Source organism: Dreissena polymorpha, chromosome 5, assembly GCF_020536995.1.
Source record: "Dreissena polymorpha isolate Duluth1 chromosome 5, UMN_Dpol_1.0, whole genome shotgun sequence".
In the NCBI taxonomy this organism is placed as follows: Eukaryota; Metazoa; Mollusca; class Bivalvia; order Myida; family Dreissenidae; genus Dreissena; species Dreissena polymorpha.
Genome location: NC_068359.1, coordinates 82,067,407 through 82,093,411, shown reverse-complemented (window position 1 = coordinate 82,093,411; position 26,005 = coordinate 82,067,407). Strand labels below are relative to the sequence as shown.

Genomic DNA, 26,005 nt, shown 5'->3' with positions numbered 1-26,005 from the left:
TTTTCTGAATGCAAAATTTATTATCACACCGCTTCTTGAGCAAGTATTTGTAAACCCCATTTGTGGATTTTGAGAAAAAAACATTTGCAAACGCCGTTGATATCACTAATCTAAACAACTTCACTCAATCGTATGTGTTTAATTTCATAGGGTCATTCTACTGTTTAAAGTATTTTGTATGTATTGATTGTCGGTTACGGATACTGTTCTGCAGCTGAGTTCGAATTCCAGTTGCCTCCCATAAGCTACGGAGTTATTTTTACCCAACTTCCCAATTGAACTCATTCTCGTGAAACCGTATCCGTTTGTTTAACTCGTTCGCGTTTGCGTCGCATATGTTACAATTTAAATTGTTCACACAAAAATAAATAACTGAAATAAGAATTTGATGGAATTCTGAAAATCGTTTTGAGACCTGTTGACTGTTGCCTAGTGTTGATCAAGAATCGTCATAAAAATACGCCAACACTGACACTGTTACAATGTAATATCAGGTTTTTTTTCCCCACTTTTTGGGAAGATAGCCCATGGCTTTGGAATTGGGAATTTTATCGGCATTTTCATGAAATTGGGAAAATAAATTCATTATTATTTTTATTCCAAACGAAAAGTCCCCTGATTAGGGAAATACAAAATTTGATATAACTCTTTAAAATCATTCAAATTAAAAGAACAAATTCATATAATACTTTGTTATATGTAATTGAAATAAAATTGTGCTAAAATACGCATTAGATACTTCTTTAAAAAAAAAAAAAAATTTTTTTTTTTGACATTGGGAATTTTTTCCCACATTTTGGGAAAAAAGTATTCTATTTATGTCCTCCACTATTGTAGTGGGGAACATATTGTTTTTGCCCTGTCTGTTGGTTGGTTGGTTTGCGCCAACTTTAACATTTGCAATAACTTTTGCAAAATTGAAGATAGGAACTTGATATTTGGCATGCACATGTATCTCATGGAGCTGAACATTTTGAGTGGTGAAAGGTCAAGGTTATCCTTCAAGGTCAAAGGTCAAATATATGGGTCAAAATCGCTCATTTAATGTACACTTTTGCAGTATTTCAATATTCAAGATAGCAACTTGATATTTGGGATGCATGTGTATCTCATGGAGATGCACAATTTGAGTGGTGAAAGGTCAAGGTCATCCTTCAAGGTCAGATGTCAAATTTATGTGGCCAAAATCGCTCATTTTATGAGTACTTTCGCAATATTGAATATAGCAACTTGATATTTGGCGTGCATGTGTATCTCATGCCATGTAAGCATCAACACGATGCCAAACATGCTTAAAATAACAGCAAAATCAGTTCGCAGTTTGAAACTGTTAATTGTTAAATAAACACGCGATTACAAGTGCTTCTTGACAAATTTGTATCACCTGATCGTCTTTGTTCGACGCTGTTAATTGTCAAGACATAATTGGCAATAAGGGTATTGTCTGAAAATAGTTACTAGTTTGCAACTGTCAATTGTTAAATAAACACGTTTATTCAGACGACCCCCTTATGCAGATGACACCTTATTTATTAGGGACCCACGACAGCGGGAGCAAAGAGCGACCGCATGCAAATTATCCACAGGTGGCTTTCTTCTTGACCCGTGATTTCACTCTATCACGCGATTGGCTAATTTTATGAAAGTAGGCATTACCTATAGACAATGGGCGTAACATTTGCATAATCAAGATAATCTATATCTGCCTCTTAGTTTTCAATATGTTTGAAATTGTTATGGCAAATTTTGTTAGAAATTGTGTTAATTTGATAATTATTTTTACTGTATGAATAATACTTGAAAATAAATTAAAACCTACTTATATATCATGAAATAAACAAATATTATTTACTTTGTTGTTTGATTGTTTTATTTTTCGGACTTGCGTGAATTACTTATTGTATGCAGCGCGAGTTTGAAAAATTCTCAATGTGTTTCTAATTGATTTTCTTCAACATTCTGCTGTTTTTCGGCCGATGAAAACAGCAAAATTTGACCGCGTCTTACAGGCGGGTCAGTCTTAAATCCACCGATAATAAAGTCCGAAATCGGGGTGCGTCTTATAAGCGAGGGTGTCTTATAAGCGCACGTATACGGTAATATATTTTTTTTGCAGAGGCTGACACAAATAACATTTCATAATGGCTGATGAATTTGATGTGGAGGCAATGTTAGAGGCGCCATATAGAAAAGAGGTGAATACAACACATACATTTTTAGCTCATCTATTTAAAAAAAATAAATTATGAGCTATTGTCATCACCTTGGCGTAGGTGTCGGCGTCGGGTTAAGTTTTGCGATTAGGTACACTTTTCTCATAAAGTATCAATGCTATTGCATTCAAATTTGGTAGACTTACTAACTATCATGAGCGGACTGGGCAGGCAAAGTTAGATGATTCTGGCTTGCAATTTGACAGAATTATGTGCCCTTTTTATACTAAAACTTTGAAAATTTTGGTTACGTTTTGTGTTTAGGTCCATTTTATTCCTTAAGTATCAAAGCTATTGCTTTCATACTTGCAACACTTACTATCATAAGGGGACTTTGCAGGCAAAGTTATGTAACTCTGACTGGCATTTTGACAGAATTATGTGCCCTTTTTATGCTTAGAAAATTGAAAATTTAGGTTAAGTTTTGTGTTTAGGATCACTTTTTTCCTAAAGTATCAAAGCTGTTGCTTTCAAACTTGCAACACTTACTAACTATCGTAAGGGGACTGTGCAGGCAAAGTTATGTAACTCTGACTGGCATTTTGAAGGAATTATGGGCCCTTTATACTTGAAAATTTGGTTAAGTTTTGCGTTTTGGTCCACTTTACCCCTAAAGTATCATAGATGTTGCTTTCATACTTGGAACACTCGCAAACTATCATAAGGGGACAGTAAAGGACAAGTTGCATAACTCTGGTTGTCATTTTTACGGAATTATGTCTTTTTTTTTTTACTAAGTAACTTTGAATATATGGTTACATTTTGTGTTGAGATCCACGTTACTTCTAAAGTATCAATGCTATTGCTTTTAAACTTCAAATACTTTCATGCTATCATGAGAGTACTGTACCTGGCAAGTTGAATTTTACCTTGACCTTTGAATGACCTTGACTCTCGAGGCCCCCCCCCCCCCCGAATCCCCCCTCAATCCCCCCATTTTTTTTTAAAATTAAAGATCATCTAATAAATGACCACCACACCCTCACACTATACCCCCCCACCCCCCCAAAAAATATTTTCTTTGCCCCCAGTAGGGTGGCATATAGTTGAACTGTCCGCCAGTATGTCAGTCAGTCTGTCTGTCAGTCCGAACAAAACTTTAACATTGGCCATAACTTTTTCAGATAGCAACTTGATATTTGGCATGCATGTGTATCTCATGGAGCTGCACATTTTGAGTGGTGAAAGGTCAAGGTCATCCTTCAAGGTTAAAAGTCAAATTTATGGTGTCTGTCCATCTGAAAACTTTAACATTGGCCATAACGTTTTCAATATTGAAGATAGCAACTTGATATTTGGCATGCATGTGTATCTCTTGGAGCTGAACATTTTAAGTGGTGAAAGGGGAAGGTGAAGGTCATCCTTCAAGGTCAAATGTCAATTATATGGTGTCTGTCCGTCCGAAAACGTTAACATTGGCCATAACTTTTTTAATATTGAAGATAGCAACTTGATATTTGGCATGCATGTGTATCTCATGAATCTTCACATTTTGAGTGGTGGAAATTCAAGGTCAAGGTCATCCTTCAAGGTAAAAAAATCAAAGCGGCGTTCTCATGAAGCTGCACATTTTGAGTGGTGGAAGTTCAAGGTCATTCTTCAAGGTCAAGGTCATCCTTCAAGGTCAAAGGTAAAAAAACAAATAAAAAATTTCAAAGTGGCATTATCATGAAGCTGCGCATTTTGAGTGGTGGAAGTTCAAGGTCATTCTTCAAGGTCAAGGTCATCCTTCTAGGTCATAGGTAAAAAAAAAATCAAAGCGGCGTTATCATGAAGCTGCACATTTTGAGTGGTGTAGGTTCAAGGTCAAGGTCATCCTTCAAGGTCAAGCTCATCCTTCAAGGTCAAAGGTAAAAAAAATAATCAAAGCGGTGTTATCATGCACATTTTAAGTGTTGGAAGGTCAAGGTCATCCTTCAAGGTAAAAATAAAATATTTTTAAATTCAAGCGGCTTTCTCATGAAGCTGCACATTTTGAGTGGTGGAAGTTCAAGGTCAATGTTATCCTTCAAGGTCAAAGGTAAAAAAATAATATTTCAAAGCGGCATTCTCACAAAGCTGCACGTTTTGAGTGGTGGAAGGTCAAGGTCACCTTCAAGGTAAAAGGTTCAATCAAATTTTTGTTTCAAAGCGGCGCAATAGGGGGCATTGTGTTTCTGACAAACACATCTGTTGTTTTTTTTTTTCAAACCTGGTTAAAAAACACAAATATTTATTTTGATTATTTTATTTTTGAAATACCGTCCAACCATCCTACCTAAGAATCCCCCCCCCCCCCAAATAATATATTTTTTTTTTGCATTTTTGGAAGATAATGTAATAAATGACCACACCCCACACTATACACCCCTCTCCACTCCACCCCCCCCTCCTTTGTTATTGAAATTGAGATAGGTCCCTACACCTTTAAAAAGAAAAATAGATGAGTGGTCTGCACCCGAAAGACGGTGCTCTTGTTATAAGTTATTTTCATACTGGTAATATGGTAAATTTCTATGAAAGTAATGTTATTTAAACAAGTAAATGATGTTACTTTTGTAAATGGCCTGCAATCATTAAATCTCATTGTTAACAACTTTTGTATGCCCCTCCTTGGGTAGAGGTGGCATATGATATAGCATTCGCACTGTCTGGCATAACATTTTCCTGAGGTTTTTTACGCAACGATTTCAGATATTGAGCCGATTTTTAGTATGTGAGTTACTACATGGCCTTCAAATTTATTGTGAAATTTGTACTGGTTCATTGCTTTTTGGTGATGTTATGGGCCTTGGACATTTTCTCTTAAATAGCTGCCCAGGGGCTTCAAAGCAAAGTGGACGGGGGGCATTGTGATTCACAAATGCAGGTCTTGTTTTCACATGCTTTCAAAATGACCGCTTTGAAAAAAATGAGGTGTATATACAATAGTAAAAATGAAATGCAAAACAATAGTTTCTATACAATTATTAAGTACAGTTTATATTAATTCGAGTCTTGTTTTGTAATCTAAGCAGGAGATCATCAGTAGTTTAGGTACTTGATTGCTTTCGTAGTTGTGGTTGTAATTTTTTCAGTTGTTACTATGACATGCATACAAAGTTAAGTAAATTAAATATGATTGAAATACAATTAATGATAATGTTTTCTCATGCGTTTTCCATTGTTATGGAATTGCATTTATAAAATGTTATTGCATTTGTATGATACAAGAATTCATTTAAATCTAAATGATTTTGAAAAATAATTTTGGTAAAACACAAATTCACTAAATTTTAGCGGAATATATTTTGCAGGTTTGAGCCCCATCCCATGGCCAGGTGTATTGTGTCTCAAGACTTTTAAATGAATCGAAGAACTGTCTGTTGTCATTTATAATATAATATGATATTAGTTTGATACACATACATGTAACTGTATATATCTATATATACTTGTTAACAAATAAGACAAGGTCCTTTTCTGATTTCATGTTCGACAAAGTTGCTGCTTCTTTTTGGACTAGAAAATTATATTGCAGTGTCTTTATGTACCTTTAAAATAAGAATTTAAGTAAAAAATTTCTTAAAGCAGCTTTTATAGGACGCTTACTCTGCCATGCTCCATATTAGTCAAAAGCTACAAATTTACAAACTTGGATTAAGGAATTTTCATTTAGCTACATTTTTTTGTCAGAAAAACTAATTTAACAGCTTAAATGTGAAGAATTTCTATGTGTTACAGTAAATTTGGCTAAAAAATGTTTTGCGCCAGGGTGAGCCTCGATAAACTTTAAATTACTTATCAAACAGATGATGACCTTGCTTATTCTTATGTTCTTACGTATGTAAGATCAACTTCGTTAGCCGTATACTAATGCATTTTCTTCCCAATTTCTCTCCCTGTTGCTGTTGGGTGTATGTGTTTCTCGGAAAAACAGGACGAAGGACGTGGCGATGCATCAACCGAAAAAGAACGAAAGTCGTCATCTTCGTAAGTATGAAATAAGTCTGGTTACTGTTGCCACTGGGGTATGATATGCTTGGCACATGGTAGTGTCAACTTTATACAAAAATCTATTAAGGAAACTTGTATCATGAAAGCAAAAGAATAACCAACATCAACTGACCAATTTTTTGCTATTATACACTTTCATTTTACAACTAAATTCACAGATTTGTATGCATTTTCCAACCAACTGTATCCATGTGTTGCAGAACCCGATGCAAGTTGAAGGTCATGACATGTTGGCACCCATTCTACCACAATCTCTTTCTAGACCTCGTGGCTAGATATTTTGGCTCAGGCATAATAAGAAATTCTGTAGATGCTATCTTTTTAACAAAAATTATCTTCTCTGTTTTTCAGATTATGAGATAGTATCAAAGATTTCAGCCTCAGTGTTTTGTAATCAGTACTTGGGATATGTAAATTGGGTCTCTTTTAATTCCATCCAAAAATGCCCACATGGAAGGAACAGTGTTTATCTGATAGTGGGTAATTTAACCAAGGCTTTAAACCATGACTAGTGTTTTTCAGAGGAGCTTACTTCTCAGTGAAGGTCTTCCTTTCGTAGGTATGCAAAGATTCGCAATAATTCCTCTTTACCACTGTCTTTACAGGTGACAAAGGAGGCAACCCAATTTTGAAACCCCTGGGATAATTAGAAACTGTAATCTATACATATACTTGCTTGTCAATGCTACACTTCCAATTCTAACAATAGGTATATTGTGTATCGTTAAATAGGTGCAATTTACGTCCTATTTGGGAAAGAAATCTAGCTCAGAATGTTAAATGCAGAATGAGCGCAAACACGAAGGTATGTTGTATTAAAGGTGACTGCCAACTAAGATGTGAGAGGGTAAAGCCACAATACATGAGTAGTCATGTTCAGTTTCACTATTTCATTAAAAGTTGTTTTTCAGCTCAGTTGTAACATGTATATGAGGTAAAGTTTAAACTAAAAAACACTTATAGTTTATTTGTATTCATTTTCTGAAGCATATTAACAGTATTTGATGTGTACATGTCTGTCAGCAACTGGTTATTGATATTTTTCTCTGATATGAGTATTGAGTTTTCATTACAACTTTCCAATTCAGTGTTGTTTTCTCTTCAAATGGCTGCTTTCACTGTCCACAAATAAAATACATGTATTCTTTAAAAAGATTTCTACCATTTGGCTCATTCAGAATAATTTTAATGAAGTTAATCTATTTATTAAATCTTGTGGTATATTATGCTGCCTGCATATGCTTATTTGTTTCCAACTTTTTCAGGCGTCGAAGAAGCAGAAGTCGTGATAAAGACCGGAAGAAGTAAGATTTTAAATCTCTTTCATAATGAATCTCATAAATGTATTTCAACATTTATCAATCCCTCCCTTTAAATTAAATTTTATAATTTGATTGTCTTTGTCTATTACTCAGGAACATTAAAGCTTAGTAAATGTGCTAGGTTTGCATTTGACCAGTACTGAGTAGCAATAACTTTACCCATTTATGCCCAGCGTCTAGAGAAAAGGTTTTGGCAAACAGCGAAGACCCAGATGAGACGAGGCATGATGCGGCGTCTCATCAGGGTCTGCACTGTTTGCTTAAATGAATTTCTGTAAGAAATATTCTAAATATAGAAATAAATATACAAGACATCCCTAATTTTGGAAATAAATTGATCCAATTTAGAAGGATGGGAGATTACACTAGGCATAAATGGGTTAAACACTGTTCTTTGTTGTTAAATGATTTGAAGCAAATTGATTGGATAACTCCATTATGTGGAATGATTTACCACTGAAATAATGACCTATAGTTGGTCAGCTCAACTTGATTGACAATTAGCATAAGATTAATTCTGTCTGTGTCGGTGCATATTTTAGAAATCTGTAAAATTTAATTAGAAACAAATTATTTTATGCTTTCCAGTGGTTTATAAAAAAATAGCAGTGTATTAAAACTGATAATTCACTGTTTTCAACTGAAAATTACCAGTGAAAATTATCGATAATTTTCACTGTTATACTGAAGTCGTTTATATGACATTACAACGTCATAATTTCAGCAAAAATAATCATTTGTAGTATAAAATAAAAAGAAAACTAGTTGGATTTGGTGGATTAACGATTTTAATTCATTTGAGATCATAGCAAAAATTAATTTTTATGATTACATGTGAATATTAATCGATATTCCACCAAATCCAACAAATATCCTCTATTTTTTTACAGGGATAAAGAAAAAAGGCGCAGTAAAGATCGGGATCGAGAACGGAAGCGAAGTAAGGATAGGGATGGTAAGCGCAGCAGCAAAAGTGACAAAAAAAGGAGTAGAAGTCGGGATAAGGATAAGGAAAAGAAGCGCAGTCGAAGTAGGGACAGAAAGGATCGGGATCGTAAACGTTCGAGGTCACGTGACCGCAAACGGAAGAGCCGGTCTCCACGGAGGGGCGGTCGTAGGAGTATTAGCAAGAGTCCAGTGAGGTACGGCGTCCTGTGAATAACAAACAAGCTCAGATTTAAAAAAAAATGTCAGCATTTTGTTTTTAGCTCATCTATTTTTGAAAAAAAAAAGCTATTGTCACCTCGGCATCGGCGTCCGGTTAAGTTTTGCGTTTAGGTCCACTTTTCTCATAAAGTATCAATGCTATTGCATTCAAACTTGGTACACTTACTTACTATCATGAGGGGACTGGGCAGGCAAAGTTAGATAACTCTGCAGAGCTCCAGATAAGGGCCGTACAGCCGTATATACGCCTTTTTCATGAAGATTTACGCATTTATTTCTATAAACTGGACGTACAATTATGACATTAATATCCATTTTACGCATTTACAAAAAAAATCTGGCTGTACCGATATGTCTGCGTCAGCGCGGCATGATTTGTTGGTTTCTAACCTAACAGCGCTTTGCGTTAATTTAGATAACCGAAAAGTTGTAGACTGGGTTCATATATTATTAGCTCATCTATTTTTTGAAAAAAAAAAAAAGCTATTGTCATCACCTTGGCGTCGGCGTTGGCGTCCGGTTAAGTTTTGCGTTTAGGTCCACTTTTCTCAGAAAGTATCAATGCTATTGCATTCAAACTTGGTACACTTACTTACTATCATGAGGGGACTGGGCAGGCAAAGTTAGATAACTCTGGCGTGCATTTTGACAGAATTATGTGCCCTTTTTATACTTAGAAAATTGAAAATTTTGGTTAAGTTTTGTGTTTAGGTCCACTTTTCTCAGAAAGTATCAACGATATTGCATTCAAACTTGGTACACTTACTTACTATCATGAGGGGACTGGGCAGGCAAAGTTAGATAACTATGGCGTGCATTTTGACAGAATTATGTGCCCTTTTTATACTTAGAAAATTGAAAATTTTGGTTAAGTTTTGTGTTTACGTCCATTTTATTCCTTAAGTATCAAAGCTATTGCTTTCATACTTGCAACACTTACTAACTATCATAAGGGGACTGTGCAGGCAAAGTAATGTAACTCTGACTGGCATTTTGACAGAATTTTGTGCCCTTTTTATACTTAGGAAATTGAAAATTTGGTTAAGGTTTGTGTTTAGGTCCACTTTATTCCTACAGTATCAAAGCTATTGCTTTCATACTTGCAACACTTATTAACTATCATAAGGGGACTGTGCAGTCAAAGTAATGTAACTCTGACTGGCATTTGGACGGAATTATGGGCCCTTTATACTTAGAAAATTGAAAATTTGGTTAAGTTTTGTGTTTTGGTCAACTTTACCCCTAAAGTATCATAGATATTGCTTTCATACTTGGAACACTCACAAACTATCATAAGGGTACAGTGAAAGGACAAGTTGCATAACTCTGGTTGTCATTTTTACGGAATTATGGCCCTTTTTTGACTTAGTAACTTTGAATATATGGTTAAATTTTGTGTTTCGATCCACTTTACTTCTTAAGTATCAAGGCTATTGCTTTCAAACTTCAAATACTTTCATGCTATCATGAGGTTAATGTACCTGGCAAGTTTAATTTTACCTTGACCTTTGAGTGACCTTGACTCTCAAGGTCAAATTATTAAATTTTGCTAAAATTGCCATAACTTCTTTATTTATGATTCGATTTGATTGATACTTTGACAAAACTACTCTTACCTGACATAACACAATAGACCCCACCCAAACCATCCCCCGTGCCCTCCCCCCCCCCCCCCCTAATTTTTTTTTTTTTTTTTAGTGTAACATCATCTCAAAAATGACCACCACACCCTCACACTATACCCCCCCCCCACCCCACCCCCCAATTTTTTTTTAAACGGTTAAAAAATACAAATATTTATTTTTATTATTTTATGTTTGAAATAACGTCCAACCATCGCACCCAAGAATCCCCTCACCCCCCCCCCCCCCCCATCTAAATTTTTTTTTTTTTAAGATCATCTCACAAATTACCACCACACCCTCACACTATACCCCGCCCCCACCCCACCCCCATTTTTAGCTCACCTGAGCGATAGCTCGAGGTGAGCTATTGTGATCACTCAGCGTCCGGCGTCCGTCCGTCCGTCCGTCTGTAAACAATTTGTAAACATCTTCTTCTACGTAACCATTGAGCCAATTTCAACTAAATTTCATGTGGAGCATCCCTAGGTCATGGGACAAAAGAATTGTTAAAAAAAATTTGATCACATAGCCAAGATGGCCGCCATGACCATATATGGTAAAAACCTTAAAAAATCTTCTTGTCAGAAACCGCTCATCAGATTTTCAAAACATTTCACAGGGATGACCTTTGAGGGCTCCCCTGAAAAAGTTGTTCAAAGAAATTTGATTCGTCAAAAAACATGACCGCAGGAGCTCGTTGAACTTTGCATGTTTATTCGTTTTTGCCTATTTTGTGAAAACTTTCAAAAATCTTCCACATTTTTTGTCTGATCCTTTCCAAATTTGCACAGTGTCTTTATATCAATGAGGACATGAACCCTACAAAAAATGAGCATTATTGGTCCATGAAGTACAGAATTACCTCCCCTTGAATTGAGAAAATGGTGTTTATGCAATAAAGTCCAAATTTTTCATCCAATTCTTTCCAAACTTGTAAGGATTTAGCATGGTTCAAACAAGGGAAACAACTACGGTTTATGCATGTTCTTTTTATTACAGATTTGCCTCCCTTTAATTCATTCAAAATCTCATTTTACAGCAGAGATTCCAAATCTGACCTGTAAATGAGCCCCATATTTACTGCTGGTGCTATGTTACCTTTTCCCATTTGATCATTCTTAAGTATTGGTCTTGTAATGCTGCTACTGCTACTGCTACTGCTACTGCTACTGCTACTACTACTACTACTACTACTACTACTACTACTACTACTACTACTTCTACTACGACTACTACTACTACTACTTCTACTACTACTACCACTACTACTACTACTACTACTACTACTACTACTACTACTACTACTACTACTAGTACTACTACTACTAGTACTACTACCACCACCACCACCACCACCACCACCACCACGTCTACTATTACTACTTCTACTACTACTACTACTACTACTTTTATCACTACTACTACTACTACTACTACTACTACCACTACTACTACTACTACTACTACTACTACTACTACTTCTACTACTACTTCTACTACTACTACTACTACTACTACTTCTACTACTACTACTACTACTACTACTACTACTACTACAACTACTATTACTACTACTACTACTACTACTACTACTACTACTACTACTACTACTACTACTTTTACTACACCACCACCACCACCACCACCATTCACAGTGACAAAAACGTATTCACACAATGGCTGCTACTACAACTTATAGCCCATATATGGGGGCATGCATGTTTTACAAACAGCCCTTGTTTCTATGGGATTTTAACCACAACTGTTCATGTTTATCTCCGACACATATTTTTAGGTCACCTGTCATGAAGTGACACGGTGAGCTTATGTGATCGTGTGATGTCCGGCGTCCGTTGTGCGTGCCTGCGTGTGTCCGTGCGTCCGTCCGTCAACAATTTGTTTGTGTAGACAGTAGAGGTCACAGTTTGCATCCAATCTTGATGAAATTTGGTCAAAATGTTTATCTTGATGAAATCCGGTTTGGGATTGTATTTGGGTCGTCTGGGGTCAAAAACAAGGTCACTAGGTCAAATAATAGAACAACCTTCTGTAGACAATAGAGGTCACAGTTTTCATCCAATCTTTATGAAATTTGGTCAGAATGTTTATCTTGATGAAATCTGGGTTGGGATTTTATTTGGGTCATCTGGGGTCAAAAACTAGGTCACTAGGTCAAATAATAGAAAAACCTTGTGTAGACATTAGAGATCACAGTTTTCATCCAACCTTTATGAAATTTGGTCAGAATTCTTGATGAAATCCGGGTGGGATTGTATTTGGGTCATCTGGGGTAAAAATCCATGTCAAATAAATAGAAAAACCTTGTGTTGACAATAGAGGTCACAGTTTTCATCCAATATTTATGAACTGAGGTCAGAATGTTTATCTTGATGAAATCTGGATTGGGATTGTATTTGGGTCATCTAGAGTCAGGAACTAGGTCACTAGGTCAAATCATAGAAAAACATTGTGTAGACAATAGAGGTCATAGTTTTCATCTGATCTTAATGAGTCAGGTGAGCGATTCAGGGCCATCATGGCCCTCTTGTTTTTTTTTTGAAACGGTTAAAAAACACAAATATTTATTTTCATTATTTTATGTTTTAAATACCGTCCAACCATCGCACCCAAGAATCCCCCCCCACACTCACCCCCCCCCACCCCCCACCCCCGAATTATTTTTTTTTTGCGTTTTTTTACGCATTTTTGGAAGATAATGTAATAAATTCCACACCCCCACACTATACACCCCTCTTCACTCCACCCCTCCCTCCTTTGTGATTGAAAATGAGAATCCCTTCACCTTTAAAAAGAAAATAGATGAGCGGTCTGCATCCGCATGGCGGTGCTCTTGTTGTCTATTCTGTCGCGTGATTTCCTGTTACTTGTAAATCCGTCAAAAACGATATGTCTGCGCGCAATTGAATGCCAGCTTAACCAAAAGGGGCTCAAAACAACACTTTGTTGTCATATAATGACTACATACAGTGTCTTCTAACCATCCTGACATTAAATCTGTAAACCCAGAAAAAAACATTGTCGCCGCGATATTTAACGATTTAATTGCATCGGTGGTGTAAAACGTTAGAAAACACGATGGGAAACGGATGACACAGTGAAATAAGTGTTCATTTACTTAGCTTACTAGTTGGCTTGTGTTTTCTTGTCAAGAAAAATGAAGAAATAGTATTAGTCATGAGTTTTAATGTGTAGTTGTATTAGCATCATAATTCAGAATGGAAAACCTAATATAGTAACTGTTTAAGAAGCTTCATATATTTATTTGAAATGCTGCAAATGCTTTGAGTGGTGGAAGTTCAAAGTCAAGGTCATCCTTCAAGATCAAAGGTCAAAAAAATATATTTCAAAGCGGCGTCTCATAAAGCTGCACATTTTGAGTGGTGGAGGTTCAAGGTCAAGGTCATCCTTCAAGGTCAAAGGTAAAAAAAAAACATTTTTTTTTTTAAGCGGCGCAATAGGGGGCATTGTGTTTCTGACAAACACATCTATTGTTTTTTTTCAAACATGGTTAAAAAACACAAATATTTATTATTATTTTATTTTTGAAATACGGTCCAACCAACCCACCCAAGAATCCCCCCCCGCCTCCCAATTTTTTTTTATTTTGTTGTATTTTTGAAGATAATGTAATAAATGACTACACCCCTACACTATACACCCCTCTCCACTCCACCCCTCCCTCCTTTGTGATAGAAATTGAGATAGGTCCCTACACCTTTAAAAAGAAAAATAGATGAGCGGTCTGCACCCGCATGGCGGTGCTCTTGTTATATTTAAAAGAAAATGGACCCTTTCAAGCGAACAAATATTGTTTTTATTTTTCAATTTAAAAAACAAGCTTATCTGAATTGACAACATCGTAAATGCGTAGGCAGTGTTTGTTTTTCACCATTTTGGGTCTCTTTGGATTGCAAAAATGTGCGGCGTTTTGACTAAAATTGGGAAATAAGTGTATTTGTTGTTTTGCTAAAAAATGCTTCAAAATTGAGAATACAAGTGTGGGTAAAGTTGTCCAGATAAACCTGTGAAGTCAGCAGCGGCTTAACAGGGATGACACCATCTGGATAGACTTGATTTTTTTTAGAAAAGACCTCCTTCAACTAGAAAATTCCAGAAAAGCGGAAAACACTATGCACAAACATTTAGCCCCGTTTATACAGAGTGTGGCGCCCATGTATTACAAGTGTTGTTTCTACCTGGATTTCAGGGAGCCCCCTGCAGAGCTTACCCCTGAAGAGCGGGATGCTAGGACGGTGTTCTGTATGCAGCTGTCTGCAAGGATCAGGCCCAGGGATCTGGAGGAGTTCTTCTCGTCTGTTGGAGAGGTAGGAATTTGAGAAACCCTTTTCGAATTAGTAAAAAATACATGTGTCTAAAACTTAGCACATGATTTTAAGTACATAATGCAGCTCTGTTCAAATATGTTGGCAAACATTACCTTTCCTTTTATGTTGCTTTTAACCCTTAACCATACGGACACGAACTTTGACGGGGTTGCAGTCCGTTATAATTAAATAAATTTAAGGCTGTTCTTAATAGATTCAATGTTAAAGGCTTAATTCAAACCCTTTGATGCTGTGGAGCAGCAAACAGCATAAAACCTGAACAACCTGCGAGATACTCTGAGACTTTTCTGGTTTTATGCATATAGCCATTTTCACATTGCATCTGAGCGGGAAATGGTTGAATGTCAAAATAACAGTTAGGGTAATGTTTGCCTTGATATTTGAACAGAATTGTAATATTAAATACTGAATAACATGCGTTACATTAGAGATTCATGTATTGCTTATTTCATCATAGTATCATTTTAGCTAGCTGAGTGTTTTGTCACTACACATGTCAAACGATCTAGCTGGACAGTTTTGGTGTATGGTCTGTGCCGTTCATGATCGTGATTGTAATTGTTGACTGACAATTTTTCAGAGTTTATTTAGAACAGAAGCACTCAATTGCTTCTTCCTTAAATGTCGATAATTTTTAAATGAATTTGCAATATTATCCAACCATTGTTTGTTTACATTACAATGTATGCAGTATTTTGATTTTTTCACCATTTTGGGAATGGGGCGGAGACCCATTGGAGACCCATTGAATTGGGATAATTCGAGGCTTTTTGACTAAAATTGGGATATTGGTGTTGTTTTTTTTCTGTTTTGCTAACAAAAATGTTTCAAATTGAGAATAGAAGTGTTTTGAGTATTATTATCCCCCGCTATCGGCGAAGGGATATTGTTTTGGCGTTGTCCGTCCGTCTTTCCGTCTGTCCGGAGCCATATCTCGGAAGTGCTTTGGTGGATTTCATTGAAACTTGGTATGAGTATATATATGGATAAGAGGATGATGCACGCCAAATGGCATTGTAAATCATGTGTAAATAACGGAGTTAAAGCCGTTTGTATCTTGAAAAAATGCTTTTTTGAGTGTCAAATATAACACTTCTGTGTTCAGAAGCATATTGGCGGGGGATATCAATTCAAGGAATTTGCTTGTTTTTACTAAGGTTTGACTGGATGGGAGCTGAACAAAATGTTGGAATATAATAACAGTAATTAATTTTAAAAACCTTCCATCGGGAATTGTTAGGTACCATTTGGGAAAAATATATACTTTTTTCCAATAGGAATATGGGACCCGATTTTTTACGCAAAAAAACACTGTTGTATGTGTAGCATTCAAACTACTTTGTATAATAGTCTGCATGATTGGTTTGTGATTTTAAAAAGAACATGTGACGTTTGTGATTTTCAATAGATTGAAATGAATTAGAAATGATAGGTGGGAGATGTGAAAAATGTATGATATATTCCTCATACAGTTCAGCCAACGCGGAACAAACATAATCCGCGGCTACACCACAACCAAAAATTTAGTGCGCGGCGACCGTGTCGAGTGTTCACACGGCGTATCGCCATGGCACTTGGCATCGATCCAGGCAACAACGCCAAGTCTGTTTTAACCTCACCTACTTTCGCGGAGTAAATCCGCCGCATACGTACGCTGCGGATTGTGTGAAAAGATATACACCTACATGTACATTTGGACAGATGCGAAACAGGGCGAAATGCGACTTGCTGCCGCATACTGATGCGGCTTCAACGGCCGACTCGACATCGACTCGTTGCGCCTTGCCGCCGCGGATCGCGAAATATGTTTGTTCCGCGTTGGCTGTACTGTATGTCTATTGCTTTACATTGATGTCGTGTTTATCATTTGAAAAAGCTTATCCTGAGTTAATGACATCATTATTAGAAATCCATAAACCCGTAAGTACTATTTTAATGTTTCTTACAGATCAAAGACTGTTTCTTACAGATCAAAGACGTAAGGCTGATTACAGACAACAAAACTCGCAGGTCAAAGGGCATCGCTTACATCGAGTTCAAAGACACAGAGTCTGTACCGCTGGCCATTGGGCTGACAAATCAGAAGCTGTTGGGTGTACCAATCATTGTGCAGGCTTCTCAGGCGGAAAAGAACCGTTCACAAATGGCAGCAAACATCATCGCAAAGACACAAGTCACTGGCCCCATGAGGCTGTATGTCGGTTCACTGCATTTCAACATCACAGAAGACATGCTCAAGGGAATCTTTGAGCCATTTGGAAAGGTATCGTCTGTAAGATATTTGATACCTTTCTTAATTATAAACTTTTATAATTTTTTTAAAATAATTGTCTTTTTTTATGCCCCCGATAGGTTGGCATATAGCAGTTGAACTGTCTGTTTGTCTGTCTGTCTGTCTGTCTGTCAAGGTCATCCTTCAAGGTCAAAGGTAAAAAAATTAATAAATTTCAAAGGGCGCATTAAGGGGCATTGTGTTTCTGACAAACACATATCTTGTATATGTCTTGTTTATAAATAAACAACTATGAGTTCGTGTTCTTATGTGTAAGAATAAAATCCAGAGGGTTCTAGCCATAATTTTTAGTAGCAAAGAATTCAAGATTTCTTTATTGATCAAATAAAAAAAACTATGTTGCCATGTTAAGAGCAGCTTTTTATCAAAAGTGTATTTCATTTGTATGCTTAGTAAATGCAAATCTTAAATAATTATTTGTTTAAACATTCTGAGGCTAGCTATTTTGAATTTGCTGATATTTGAAGTAATGATGTTCAAGTCATTTGTGAAGGGGTGATCATAAATCATTAATATCTTTCAGATTGAAGACATCAAGCTTATCAGGGATCATGAGACTGGGAAATCTCACGGATATGGCTTTATAACAGTAAGATGTTACCAAGATTAGTGTTCTGCCGTGGATGCGCCCTTGCGTCATTGGCGCAAAAATAAAAGATTTGTCCCCACCCGTTCACCGTATATGGGCCCGCGGGCGCAAAGAAATTAAGAATAAAAACTCATTGATTCAATTTGTAAGTCGGTATAGTAATCGAGTGAATGTGTAACAAGAACGAATTATTAAATTGGACGTGACGTCATTTTGCAGCCAATGGTTAATTTACATAAATAACACTTTATTGCATTGGTAAGTTGAGATTATAACAACCAATAAGATATCAAGGAAATTTCCATACCTATCAAAATGGCGGAAAGTGACCGGCAGAAGAAAACAAACTCCATTTTAGTTTTTTTCCTCCAGCAAGTAAACTTAGAAAATATGACGATAATAATAACAACATTCCAACAGAGTCTTCCCAAGTCCCAACATCGTTTAGCAATGACAAAAAAGTCTGCCCCTAAATGTACATTCCAAGCAAATTGTCTTTGAAAATTGTCTTTGTCACTGTTTGACATTAACAAAATGCATAAAGCACAAAAAAGAAAACGCCTTTACTATCTGTAATTCTTAATATCGAACAAGGACTTTGACACGCAATGCTGAGTCCAATGACCATAAATCTGTTCAAAGTTTTAAAAATATGTTGACAATTGTTTGACAGTTTTAAAAAGTTAAAAAAAATGTTCAAGTTTGAATTAGAATGTTACATCCTGTGGACTGGCTCACAGTACGAAGAAATCAAGCAAATTTATGGTTGTCAGTTTTGATTTTCTTCCTTTTCAGAATGAACTCATATAGTGAAAATGTACATATTCGCTTTGATGACATAGCAAAAATCTACAGATACAGCACATACACTAACGTCATTCCGAAAATTCAATCAATGAAAAACGTTTAACATATTCAAAAATAATTCAGTAAAAACTTATTTTTCTGAAAATAGCCTATGGAATATCAAATTTCCCCATAATTTTATTATCGGAAACAAATTTCTGCAATATAAGAATCATTTCAGGATTTTCCATATTATTGTCTGAAAAATCCGAAGAATGACAGTATTTCGGAAGGACTGACTTAAATGCAACTGTAAACTCACAACTCAGATTTTTTCATTTCTTTGAAGTGAAATTTAAGATGCTGTTGTTCTTTTATTCAGACTTTGCATAAATAATTGTCAAAATATACGATAATAACCATTATTATATAAATAATATTTTTATGTCCCCCACCCACTATAGTGGGGGACATATTGTTTTTGCCCTGTCTGTTGGTTGGTCTGTTGGTTTGCGCCGACTTTAACATTTGCGATAACTTTTGCAATATTGAAGATAGCAACTTGATATTTGGCATGCATATGTATCTCATGGAGCTGCACATTTCGAGTGGTGAAAGGTCAAGGTCATCCTTTAAGGTCAGAGGTCAAATATATGTGGCCAAAATCGCTAATTTTATGAATACTTTTGCAATATTGAAGATAGCAACATGATATTTGGCATGCATGTGTATCTCATGGAGCTGCACATTTTGAGTGGTGAAAGGTCAAGTTCAAGGTCATCCTTCTAGGTCAAAGGTAAAAAAAAAAAAGCGGCGCAGCAGGGGACATAGTGTTTCTGACAAACACATTTCTTGTTAATTTTATGTTTTCATTCAACAATTCTTTTTTCACTACAATGATGATTGCACTTCTAAAATAATCAACAAAGTGCATGGGATAAATATAATTATATGTTGTCATGGCACTGAGGAGGTCGCAGGTTTGTTCCTCACTATTCGAGCCCTCTTAAGATCTCCTGCAAAGACACAAAGTACTGATTTAACCCAGGAAACAGACTCGAGCCCATTTCAATGAGTCTTGGGCTTTCATTGTAGTAGAGCTTACCCATTTATGCCTAGTGTCTAGAAAAAAGGCCTTGGTAAACAGCGTAGACCCAGATGAGACGCTGCATGATGTGACGTCTCATCTGGGTCTACGCTGTTTGCTTAAAGGAATTTCTGTAAGAAATATTCTAAATATAGAAATAAATAGACATCCCTAATTTTGGAAATAAATTTATCCAATTCAGAAGGATGGGAGATTCCACTAGGCATAAATGGGTTAAATAAAAAGGTTTAAACTAAACTATTGATACCATCATCTGTCCACAGTATAAGAATGCAGAGGATGCCAAGAAAGCTCTGGAGCAGCTAAATGGTTTTGAGCTGGCCGGTCGCCCGATGAAGGTGGGCAATGTGACGGAGAGACAAATGGACATGCAGACCGGTGGTCAGTTGGACAACGATGAATTGGACAGGGCGGGCATAGATCTCGGTGCCACTGGGAGACTGGCACTGATGGCTAAACTTGCAGAGGGTAGGTTGGCATACACCTTGGACAAAATTTTAGCAGAGACAGAAACTTACTTGTTGCTCTGGTTGCCTACCTTTGTTATCCTCCGCCATCGGCGGAGGGATATTGTTTTGGCGGTGTCCGTCTTTCCGTCTGTCTTTCCGTCCGTCGGAAGCCATATCTTGAAAGTGCTTTGACGGATTTCATTGAAACTTGGTATGAGTATATATGGATACTAGGATTATGCACGCCAAATGGCATTGTACATCATCTGTTAATAACGAAATTATGGCCCTTTTGTATCTTGAAAAAATGCTTTTTTGAGTGTCAAATATGAAACTTTTGTGTCCAGAAGCATATTGGCGGGGGATATCAATTCAACGAATTTGCTTGTTCTTCAATGTTTCTACAGAAAAATAAATGACTTAACTCTGAATGAAAGCCACACATTGTATCATTGGCTTAAGGGTCCCTGCTTATTTCCATCTCTGATTTAATAACAAACGTACTTAAGAGTAAAACAATGATCTCTGGATATTGAAATTCACGTGGATTATTTTAAAATCATATTTTTCTTTACTGCATGTTTTGAAATGTGCTTCAATAAAGGTAGCTAATTTGACATATATGGTTCATCTCCTTTAGTGAATATCTACATTCATTTAAACTGTTTATTATATTACTTTGTACCTTGAACGACTTAAAATATTGTTTAACGATTTAATCGGGTAAATATTTATTATAGGATTACCAACACGTCACATTATCTGTGCCATTATTGATTTATATATTAGATCCAATGGAATAATATCTCAATTGTTATCTTCTTAGTATTAAAATGAAAATGATTATTAATGCCAGTTTCAAATGTTTGCCTCACCATTTTTAGGTACAGGCTTCGAGCTACCAGATTATGCCAAGAACTCGCTACAGATGCAGGGACTGGGTACCCAACTTATCCCGGGCATGCCAACTCCTATGGTTAAGCCCCAGGTCCCTGCTGCAACTGCCAGCGCCCCACCCATTGCAACACAGTGCTTCATGCTCTCCAATATGTTTGACCCTACCATGTAAGTTGAATGTTGACATGTTTGCAGAGCTCCGGAAAAATCTGGTCTGAATGCGTATTAGTTGAGTGTTGTCCCAGATTTGCAGTTTGCAAAGGCTAGTCAGTGAGAATTGATTTTGCTGCTTATGGTATTTTTGGTTTCAATGATGTTGCTCCTAAATGAAAATTCAGTTAAGGCAGAAAATGTTGTCCCTAATAGGCCTGTTCGCCGTGTTCAGACTTCTAAGGGACAACACTTTTCGTGTGCGCCATGTTCAGACTTCTAAGGGACAACACTTTTCATGTTCGCCGTGTTCAGACTTCTAAGGGACAACACTTTTCGCGCATGCACCATTAAGCCAAGTATTCCAGAACGAGGTTCAATTTTTATGTGCATGTTTATGGTTACAAGCTTTAATCAAATATGAAGCATGTGAGATCAGTTTTCTAATACTTATATTACGGGAAGTTCCTTGTCTCATATCAAAATAAAATAAATTGTGTAAAGATGTCTTTGACATTCATAACAATAATTAGTTACTCTATAACATGAAACTGCTTTTATAAGCAAATATTTTCCATGAACAAATAAGTGATTGTCAGGATTTAGGTTGGTATGGCATCAGTTATCTAGTAAGGTTGCATATTCTTAGAGAGTCAAAGCTGAGCTGGGATCAAGAGATCAGAGATGACGTCATAGAGGAGTGCAGCAAACACGGTGGTGTTCTCCATCTCTATGTAGACAAGGCCTCTCCGCAGGGTAACGTGTACGTCAAGTGTCCCACCATCGCAGCAGCTGTGGCCTCCGTGAACTCCTTGCATGGCAGATATTTTGGAGGTAGATATAAATTAGTGTGTCATATTGTGCCTTATGTGTTGATGCTCAATGTTGCTATAAATAGCTCTTGCAAAACTCGTGTATCTAATTTGAATCACCAAGAAGGTAGAAGATTTTTACTGCAAATCCATGATAAAAGAGTATACAATAACTATAGCTTCACCCCAGATGTTGCTGCAATTCATTATAATAATATAATGAAAGGCAGTTAACAGACTTGAATGAATTCGTGACTTTCTTGTCTTTGTGAAGCTATGTTTGGCCTTCAAATTGTGAATAAATGAGTTTTTTATTGTAAAGAATTAACTTGTCAACTTTTATTAAGTTGTGAAAATTTGAGTCACCAATTTCTCCAAATTGAAAATGTGAGTCGCGAACTTCTCAAAATTATAAGAAGGAAAAATAGCCCTGAAATTTGGTCTTATATAAGTTCTGTATTGAATACCCGCAAACTTGTGATTTCAGGTAAGATAATCCAGGCAGCCTATGTCCCCCTACCGAACTACCATGCCTTGTTTCCAGAGTCCCAGCGAGCCAGTCAGCTGCTGTACCCTTCCACACAGACCCTCGGCATGAGCGGATTTGCACAGCAACCTTCAATATTTAATGGCATGGTTCGGTAAAAAAAGCTTTGAGAATCACGAATCCTGTGTGCTTTCTTGTCAGGAATGGACATCCATTGAACAGCCCTGTGGATGACTGTGTACACATGTGTGCGCTTTAAACATGGAGTGATCAGTAAACACTGGATAATAAAATACTGTAAATACGTTATTAATTCAAAGTGAAGTTGCACCTGAGCATGTTAGTGTTGAATGTCAAAAGTGTGCAATAGTTGACATTCCTTCAAATCCATAGTACTTAATGTTAAAAGAACATAACATTATGTACGAATTCTGTTGTGGAATCAATGCACATTGTTTTAATGGTGATGTTATAAAGGATAATACGTTTTCACCTTTATTTAACGGCATAATATTTCTTCTTTTAAATCAAAAGGCATGAAAAGTAGAAAAGACCCAGAGTTGAAAGTTTGTAAAAGTGATTAATATTCAAGTCTCTGTATATGAAATTATCTTACATTTGTACTTTTTGTTTGCTTTATTATCATTATTATGACGTCATGAAAAGTATGTAGTCTGTTTTCAAATGCGTGTTTTTAATTGTATGTGAAGACATCAAAAGGCATTATTTGTTGGAAAATGGTTATGATGATAAGATTGTTATTTGTAAATGATGTTTTAGCATCTGTGAGGCTGAAATTTCTTGTAATTGTTTCAACTCATTATTTTGACTTGTTGTATGGTACATATGTTTATCAGTCTTAATTATTTTTATGCAATTATGTTGGAAAGTAGTTTAATTTACCGGAAATACTGATCAGACTAAAAATTATATTAGGTTAAAAGTTGTTTCAAGGGTTTTCTGAGAATTGTGTTCAAGTAGTTGTTTTATTTACCATTAACATATTCATTTGACAACATGTGGTTTGTCGATTGGACAAAAGTTTTTAAGGGAGGTGATTCTATAATTGCATTCAGAAGAAAATAGAATGTATAATCAACTGTGTACAATATGTGAATGATTGTTTAATTACCTTCCCTAATAAAAAGGTTTCTATTATAGGCGACTTTCAGTTTTATGGTATAGAAATTCATGTCTTGTCCTGTTTCTCTGATGATTGCTGCTTCAGATTTTATTGTCTTGAGTCATTTTGTCATCTATTGATGTGTTTGTCATACCAAGTTTAATGTTTATAGAAAATGTTAATAAATAAGATTGGATGAATACAAAATTTAAATTGAAAGTATGTATTGTTTTGTTATGCTCTTATTTTGTCAAAGTCACTGTTACATATCACCACCTTAAAGGGGCCTTTTCACAGATTTTGGCATGTATTGAAGCTTGTAATTAAATGCTTTATAATGATAAATTTAAACATTGGACCTAAAAATCTCCAGTAAAAAAACCAAGAATACAATTAAAACGAGAGATGTGTTTGTCAGAAACACAATGCCCCCTACTGCGCCGCATTGATACATGTTTTTTATGCCCCCAGAACATAGGTTCTTGGGGCATATTAAAATCGCACCGTCCGTTAGTTAGTCAGTCAATCCGGATTAGTTTCCGCTAAATAAGTCAAGCAATTGTCATCAGATCTTCACCAAACTTCATAAAAATGTTTAAGGCAATAGCATCTAGGTCAAGTTCGAAAATCGGCCGAATTGACCCAGACACTCATGAGTTACGGCCCTTGAATCATCGTAATTTTTTTCTTGTTTCCGCTCAATAACTCGAGCAATTTTCATCAGATCTTCAGCAAACTTCACGAAAAATGTGTAAGGCAATACTATCTTGGTCAAGTTCGGCCGAATTGACCCAGACACTCCTGAGTTACGGCCCTTGAATCATCGAAAAATTGTTGTTGATTTTTTCTCGTTTCTGCTCAATAACTCGAGCAAGTGTCATAGGATCTCCGCCACACTTCATGAAAATGTGTAAGGTCATAAGAGCTACGTCAAGTTCGATAATCAGCCAAATTTACTAAGACTCCTGAGTAACGGCCCTTGAATCATCAAAAAAATTGTGTGTGTTTTTTCCTTATGTTACGAAGTTGTGTATGTTGGATTGTTATTGTCCTATATCAAAACTTAACTTTTTTATGCCTCTGGTAGGGTGGCATATAGCAGTTGCACTGTCCGTCGTCTGTCTGTATGTCGCACTTTTGCGTTTAGGTTCCGAAAAATGCTCATAACTTCGCTTCAGATGTAACCTTCACATTTGGTATGCATGTGTATATGGACAAGGCCTTTCCTTGCGCACACAAATTTTGACCCCTTTGACCTTGAACTTGAACTTAGGGTCCGCGTTTAGGTTTCGAAATCTGCGTTTAGGTTTCGAAAAAGCGTTTTTATGGGGCATAAGTCTTCCGATGGAGACAGCTCTTGTTTTACCTTTGACCTTGAAGGATGACCCTGACCTTTCATCACTCAAAAATGTGCAGCACCATGAGAACCACATGCAAGCCAAATATCAAGTTGCTTTGTGAAGGGACATAGAAGTTATGAGCATTTTTCGAAACCTAAACGCAAAGTGTGACGGAAAGACGGACGGACGGTCCGATCACTTTATGCCCTCCTTCGGGGGCATTAAAGGAACCCTCAACTGGGCTCGAACCACTGAACCCTGGAGTCTTGGGGTAAAAAGTATCCCGCTTAGACCGCTCGACTATCCGTATTCGTGCTATGAACTGATGTATTTTGTATTTAAATAAGCAATCCTCGTAGTTTCCCAAAATATAACAACAACAGAACTTTCCAAATTATTTAATCGTTTAGCGTTGCAACGCTTAATAATTTTCAGGTTTTCAAATCGTCAAAAGATGCATATAATGGATATTTTAGAGCATGGTAAATGTTCAGTATTACTTTTTCTTCACAAATATCATAACTAAAACGAAAATTTGCGAATCTATAACAACTTTTTAAAATTTTGTCAATTTACCAAAACGTGAAAGGGCCCCTTTAATCATACGCAACATTTAAAAAGGAAAACGATATAAATTCTCTACCAAAGTGGCAATATAAATCTTATGTCACCCTGTATAAGAGTTTCAACGTGAACCACACGGTATATATGACGATGCCTTCTTACAAGTTCTGTTGTGAGATAATGGACTATTCTTTACCATCTCGTGTTGAAAGCAGTATTAATCAAAACTTAACCGCGTTTTTATTATCCCCACCCAAAGGCGGAGGAATGTAGAATTTGTGGTATTCCTCTGTCAGTCCATCGGTTTCCAGTCAACTCGTACCTAAGTCAACTCGTACCCTAGTCAACTCGTATCCGATTTGGTCAACTCGTACTTTAGTCATTTTTCAGATTGGTCAACTCGTACCTTTTTAATATTTGTTCTTTATGGAAACAAATTGCGATGGTTGTTTGCATGCATTTGATGTTTTTTATGTTTATTGCAGGTACGAGTTGACCAAATAATTCTGTTGTACTGAGCAAGTGTGACACCTAAAAAGTATCCAAATCGTTCTGATACAAATTTCTTTGTTTCATTTTTTTTGTATTGTGTCAAAAATAAGATTAATGCCAAATTCTATTATGACAATGTCATTTTATTTTTTTAAATTAACTGTAAGCAATATTGAATTAGTTATTTAAAAACGTTAATTAGTTATATATCATTCACGTTCCATAAATACATCAGTTCTCATTGTA

General features: G+C 36.2%; 1 protein-coding gene and 1 pseudogene across 4 annotated transcripts; both read left to right on the top strand.

Annotated features, from left to right (window-relative positions):
* The window catches only part of LOC127882000 (zinc finger protein 737-like), a 259,848-nt pseudogene extending 258,690 nt beyond the window's left edge, over positions 1-1,158 (top strand).
* On the top strand, positions 13-23,582 carry LOC127882003 (RNA-binding protein 39-like). Of its 4 annotated transcripts, none has more exons than XM_052430359.1 (12): positions 13-130; positions 2,117-2,195; positions 6,112-6,164; positions 7,454-7,492; positions 8,401-8,652; positions 14,531-14,648; positions 16,639-16,932; positions 17,486-17,551; positions 19,709-19,913; positions 20,779-20,959; positions 21,591-21,775; positions 22,241-23,582. In XM_052430359.1, the coding sequence occupies exons 2-12, from the start codon at positions 2,142-2,144 to the stop codon at positions 22,396-22,398; spliced, it is 1,605 nt and encodes a 534-aa protein (XP_052286319.1). In that variant the 5' UTR covers positions 13-130; positions 2,117-2,141; the 3' UTR covers positions 22,399-23,582. The 4 variants fall into 4 exon arrangements, with proteins under 4 accessions (XP_052286319.1, XP_052286318.1, XP_052286317.1 ...); XM_052430358.1 differs by having other exon boundaries at positions 16,639-16,941; XM_052430357.1 differs by having other exon boundaries at positions 16,618-16,932.
* Positions 23,583-26,005: the final 2,423 nt, after the last annotated feature.